Source organism: Pinus tabuliformis, chromosome 8 (assembly GCF_031772625.1).
Source record: "Pinus tabuliformis cultivar Carrire ecotype Pingquan chromosome 8, CPIR1, whole genome shotgun sequence".
Taxonomy (NCBI): Eukaryota; Viridiplantae; Streptophyta; class Pinopsida; order Pinales; family Pinaceae; genus Pinus; species Pinus tabuliformis.
The window spans coordinates 617,804,450-617,810,716 of NC_142294.1; the positions used below are offsets into that span (position 1 = coordinate 617,804,450).

General features: G+C 35.0%; 1 protein-coding gene across 1 annotated transcript; it reads left to right on the forward strand.

The window, feature by feature from the left end:
* The first annotated feature begins 1,750 nt into the window (after positions 1 to 1,750).
* LOC149237012 (plasma membrane ATPase 2-like) lies at positions 1,751 to 5,206 on the forward strand. The gene is made up of 9 exons (XM_089369116.1): positions 1,751 to 1,788; positions 1,912 to 1,915; positions 3,482 to 3,619; positions 3,895 to 4,014; positions 4,126 to 4,248; positions 4,428 to 4,528; positions 4,674 to 4,729; positions 4,821 to 4,985; positions 5,100 to 5,206. The coding sequence occupies exons 1-9, from the start codon at positions 1,751 to 1,753 to the stop codon at positions 5,204 to 5,206; spliced, it is 852 nt and encodes a 283-aa protein (XP_089225242.1).
* Positions 5,207 to 6,267: the final 1,061 nt, after the last annotated feature.

Here is a 6,267-nt window from a genome sequence, read left to right on the forward strand (position 1 = left end):
TATAAAGAGTTTTTTTATTATAATTATTTAATCTTTTCCATAAATCCTACATAGACTTTATCATATTCTAATTCGTATTGCTATTGAATGCCTATTTATTTGTGCAGGTGGTGTTCTGGTTGGTTGTGCCAGACCTTATAAAAAGGGGAGAAATCACTTATATTATGACAGTGCTGCTCCTAATATTCTTATTTCAATATCTACCCAAGGCTTACCATTCTGTCTGCCTCATGCGCCAGATGCAAAGAGTAACAGGTTACATTTTTGGTACAGTTTGGTGGGGATTCGCCCTGAATTTGATAGGATATTTTATAGCGTCCCATGTAAGTTCAAGCTTCCAACCGTTCTGAGATCAGAAATTTTTCAAAATAACTTATATATAAAGTATCTTATGGTATATTGTGATATTTTATAATATCTGATGTAACTTTAGGCTTCAAACCATAATGAGATCACAAAAATTTCAGTAAGCGTTGTTTATTTCTTACAAATTTTGCAGTTGTTTTGAGTTGTATATTATGTTTTAGTGTTTTGACAAATTTTGATTATATGTAAGTCAAAACCTTGGAACAGTTAAATAACATCCATTTCAATAACTTATATCTGGATTTTTCATTGGATTTTGTGTAAGGGGAAGCTTTTTAATGTTTATGTATGGTTTAAATTTGTGTCTGCTGCAAATTTCTCTTAGAGTTTACTGAATTTTGAGTTCAAGGTATATTAATTTTGAATTTTCCCAGATTAAAATTCTGCTATATAAATAGCTATGCCAGTAATACATGACCCATGCAGAATTTTGCAACACCAATAAATCAGATAGACAGACAACAATCCATTGAGATTTTTATTAGCAAGTTCTTCCTTGAAACTCTTTAACCATTATCATGCATATTGTGGAAACTGGGGTTCTTGGGTTTAAATGAGGCATTTTGAAGAGACCAAGATTTTTACAGGTAGCTGGAGGGTGTTGGTATGTATTGGCTATCCAAAGAGTAGCAGCATGTCTGCATAGAGAATGCAAAAACACGAACGATTGCAACTTGTTAATGTTGGGATGCAGTAAACCCATTCGTTATAGCCTTGACAAGGATGATCTACTAGTCTTATACCACTTTTAACTTGCATTGTGTTGAGTTTCATTTTGTCAACTGGTTATGGAGGAGAATCACTTTGAGGGTTTCTATGATTCAAGGTCTTTTCATGCTCTCATTCAAAGCATTTAATTCATTTAGCTCAATTTTACCTTTGCAATCTCACACTCATGAACTCATTTATCTTAGAATTCCTATTTTCACTACTCAGGTATACAATGTGATTTTCATAGTCAACTTCTGGTATTTCTCCCCCTATTCATTTTCGGTCATTACTTTAAATTTTCTGTATGTTATCAGCATGGTAAGTGAACCATGGTAAATTTAATGAGGGTTCTTCTTAATTCTCTTGGTGAGTGAGAGGTTTAAACCGTACTTCATGCCTATAATCTCTGATGGAGTTTCCATGGTAATCACAACACCTATGCTTGTTAATGGATTAATTTATCCACATATATATAAACAAATTTTTTGAATACATATTTTTACACGATTATTTTTAATTTAAGTCACAGGCATGTCAACTTCTATGTTTTGAAAGCGATATGGTGACCTTGCCTTCAAAACATACAGTTATAGGTAAGGATTTCAAATTGGAAACCCTAGTCTTATGCCACTTTTAACTTGCATTGTGTTGAGTTTCATTTTGTCAACTGGTTATGGAGGAGAATCACTTTGAGGGTTTCTATGTTACAAGGTCTTTTCATGCTCTCATTCAAAGCATTTAATTCATTTTCATAGTGATTTTCATAGTCAACTTCTGGTATTTCTCCCCCTATTCATTTTCGGTCATTACTTTAAATTTTCTGTATGTTATCAGCGTGGTAAGTGAACCATGGTAAATTTAATGAGGGTTCTTGTTAATTCTCTTGGTGACTGAGAGGTTTAAACCGTACTTCATGCCTATAATCTCTGATGGAGTTTCCATGGTAATCACAACACCTATGCTTGTTAATGGATTAATTTATTCACATATATATAAACAAATTTTTTGAATACTAACGAGTTCATACAGTTATTGACAAGTTTGCTGCTCTCTTGCAGTTGCATATCAGGTTAATAATATGACTTCTTTTGCTTTATCCGTGGCCTGAAACTTCCCAGTAAGTTCTTCTTCTTGATTATGTATATCTTTAATTAGTGTTTGATTCCATATCCCTCCTGATTTTGACTAATCATTGCAGAGCATAAGTAGGTAAACGGAGTTTGTATGAGCCGCACAAAATGATATGTTGGAGAATGAATGAGCTGAAGATTTCGACTGCTTGCTTCTAACCATGCATCAAAATTATGACCGTGCTAGAAAGCACAAATGTGGAATGACTGATAGAAATTGCTGTTGCTCATGCAACTGATGCAGCAAGAAGTGCTTCTGACATAGTCCAGTCAAGAAACTCGCCCCATAGCTATTTTGTTACTATGTAATATTGACTTATATGAATTACTAATTTTTCAGTCAAGATTGAACATAATGTTTATTAAGGCTGAATTCAATCACTTTGTATCTCCAAACCCTGTTCCTAAATGATTTTGTGCATTTCTGTTAAGTTCACAATCGTTCTTGTCATACCATGTAATATTTGCATCCACTGTTCCATACCATGATAGACCTCCCTTGTCATTAATTCCAATTTCGATATAAAAACACCAAAGGGTGAAACGTATCACTCAGGTCAAATCTCTATTTCTAAATTAATTCGAATTTCGAATTCAAAAAACGAGAAGTTCCTGGCTTCGCTCGGCTGGCTCAAATCCCCATTTTTAGAGATTAACGTTCAAATGCATGGCCCATATTTTCTCTGTTTTTGAAAACTCTTGGCTATTTACACCACAAATATCATGTTGTTACTTTTATATGTTCTATTTTTTTTTTCTATGGTGTTTTCTTCTCTGCAAGGGCTTTTCCTAGTCGGACCTACAATGTGTACATTCAATTTATCAAACATGTCTGTTTGCCTGTCTTGACTCTTCAACATGCTTGCATAATATACCCCCATTGATCAATCCATGAACTAAACACATATCTTTAAACTGTGGCCATTCCTTCTGATAATTGTATTTTTTTGGCAAATTGGTCATGGTTATTCTTTTGTTTTTTCATCATTAATAATATTTGCTAGTACTGTTGCTAATTTTGTGTTTTCTATTTCATAGTAAATAGTAGTGTGGCATTTGGTCTCTCCCATTAGATATCATTCCCCTCTATTGTATTTTTAGTAATTCACAGTATTACTTCATCCTTATGGTTCGTGTGCATATTATCGGAAAAGAAGATGGCTTCTTGTTCTACCGTGTCACAATATTTCTCTCTTGTTGCCAGTATCAGTCAGGGCATACCCTATCCACTCTTTTTAGTTGAGGCTTTAATCATGTAAATTTTATCTTTGCAGGGAAAACCTCTTGACTGGCAAGATTTTGGTGGTATTCTAACATTGCTTGTTATGAACTCTACCATAAGTTTCAGAGAGGAAAACAATGCTGGCAATGCTACTGCAGCACTGATGACTCGGCTGGCTCCAAAGAGCAAGGTCTGTTCACTATCTTTTGTATGAGTGGCAGCCCCCATATTTTCAGTTTTCTATCCTTGGTTTTGCGGGGAAGCACGCAATTCGATGTTCAAAATCCTCTTAAGATCATGGGTACTGCAATTTTAAATTCCTTGGTCAATGACTTAAGACTTTGAACTTAACAAGTTCTCAGAGATGGACAAATTGGCTAGTTAGGGTCCGTGGTAATATTGGATGATCCAGTACTGTTAGTTTCCTTCAAACAAGTATCAATTACTAATTGTTGTCATGAATAGGTTTTCACGAAAGGATATGACAAGGATGTTGTTGTGCTGATGGCTACAAGAGCATCCAGAACAAAGAATCAAGATGCCATTGATGCAACAATTGTTGGGATGCTTACGGATCCTAAGGAGGCAAGTATTTTTTTATGTCATCATATTAAATTTTAGTTGATAATCAGGCCTATGATTATTTTACTAATTTGTATCTTTTGTTGTGGCTTTTAACATCCATGCATCTAAAAGGCGCAGGCAGCCATTCAAGAGCTCCATTTTCTTCCTTTTAATCCAACTGACAAGAGGACAACTCTCACTTATATTGACAATGAAGGGAAAATGCATCAAGTTAGTACACGTGCTCCAGAGCAGGTATTGTTCTTTGGAAGTTTGACCTTCTTCATTAGACTTGGTAATGGGTTGTATTGTTTAGAAAGTTCTTCAAAACTTATTTGTACACATTCTATTAAAACTGAAATGACCAAATACCTTCTGCTAGATTCTTAACCTCGCACATAATAAGCCACAAATTGACCGGTGAGTTCATACAGTTATTGACAACTTTGCTGAACGAGGACTTCGCTCTCTTGCAGTTGCATATCAGGTTAATAATATGGCTTCTTTTGCTTTATCCGTGGGCTGAATCTTCCCAGTAAGTTCTTCTTGTTGATTATGTATATCTCTATAGCTATCTCAAAATCTTTGCAACAAGTTCCAAAGGGTAGGAAGGAGAGTCCAGGAGGACCCTGGCATTTTATTGGATTGATGCCTCTTTTTAATCCCCCACGCCATGACAGTGCTGAAACAATCATAAGGGATTTTAATCTTGGTGTAAATGTCAAAATGATCACAGGTATGGTGAGGTTATGCTATCATCAGTTTCACTACTATTTTTGTAATGCAATGAGCCAACATTTAACTATTTACTTGCAAATGTTCATTAGGAGATCAATTGGCTATTGCCAAGGAGACAACTTGCCGACTGGACATGGGTACAAACATGTATCCATCATCCTCTTTACTAGGTCAGGACAAAGATGAATCAATTGCAGCTTCTCCAGTTGATGAACTGATAGAGAAGACTGATGGTTTTGCTGGTGTTTTCCCTGGTGAGCAACAATTATCTTTTAGTTCTGTGTTTTTTCAGATACTTTTATTTTTTCATTTCCTTAATTAGTGTTTGATTGAACCATATCCTTCCTAATTTTGACTGGTCATTGCAGAGCATAAGTACGAGATTGTTAACGATTGCAGGCTAAAAAAGGCAGACATAGGAATTGCGGTTGCTGATGCAACTCATGCAACAAGAAGTGCTTCTGACATAGTCTAGTCAACAAACTGGCCCCATAGCTATTTTGTTACTATGTAATATTTGCATCCAATGTGAAATGATTTACGGCTGAGAGTACCTGCTTGCCTTGAGCGACTTATATGAATCACTGGTTTTAAGGTTTAAACATCGATTTATATGAATTATTGGTTTTAAGATTTAAAGATATTTTTCAGTCTAGGCAATTAATTTTTCAGTCAACATTGAACATAATGTTTATTTGTGGTTCAACATTATTGAAAGGGATCACTTTGTATCTCCAAACCCTGTTCCTAAATCATTTTCTGCATTTTTGTTTAGCATCTTCATTCAAATAAAGCTTCTTCAAGTTCATAATCGTTCTTGTCATACCTGGACAGATGGATGCAAATGGTCACTGCTCTGCAGCATGTAGGCCAATCAACAAACTGGCCCCATAGCTATTTTGTTACTATGTAATATTTGCATCCACTGTGAAATGATTTACAACTGAGAGTACCTGCCTGCCTTCAGCGACTTATATGAATTACTTATTTGTGGTTCACTCCATTTATTCCTTGACCTCTGCCTCCCATCCTTTCCAGACTTGGAACAATTTCCGCCAGGCCAACTTTTCCATGTTCTACACTTCCCTGCAGACCCCGGCAGGGACTACTGCCACGGCAGTGGCTCCTTGTTTGGTATTTCATTTTTTTGGGATGGGATATGCTATTGCAAAGGAAATTTGAAACGAAATGAAAGGATCACAACTTTTTCTAGTGAACATTATCCACATTAGTGAAATCTAATGGCCGTACAATATGTATGTTGCCATTGGAATCTAATGGGCCTACGCTTTGTAGGTTGTGATTATCATAAATTCACTAAGTTTTTTTATATTATATATTATATTATTAAAAGTGTGAGTTTAGGAGGAGTGCATGTAGAAAACCCAAAATCATTAATAATATAGGATTAAAAAAATGATTATTTTATTTTATTTAATTAATTGAAAGGAAATTGTAAGATCATTTTTATTATGTTTTTAATTAATTGAAGTAAGTAGGAGTAGACACGGTTATAGGTTATGTACACTTAGTATA

What these genes read in the sequence shown, in the direction of transcription:
- LOC149237012 (XM_089369116.1), top strand. Translation starts at nt 1,751, where the DNA reads ATGGAGGAGAATCACTTTGAGGGTTTCTATGTTACAAG. An exon ending in GGCTGGCTCCAAAGAGCAAG is followed by an intron (nt 3,620 to 3,894) that starts GTCTGTTCACTA and finishes TGTCATGAATAG; the next exon opens with GTTTTCACGAAAGGATATGA. An exon ending in GTACACGTGCTCCAGAGCAG is followed by an intron (nt 4,249 to 4,427) that starts GTATTGTTCTTT and finishes GAGTTCATACAG; the next exon opens with TTATTGACAACTTTGCTGAA.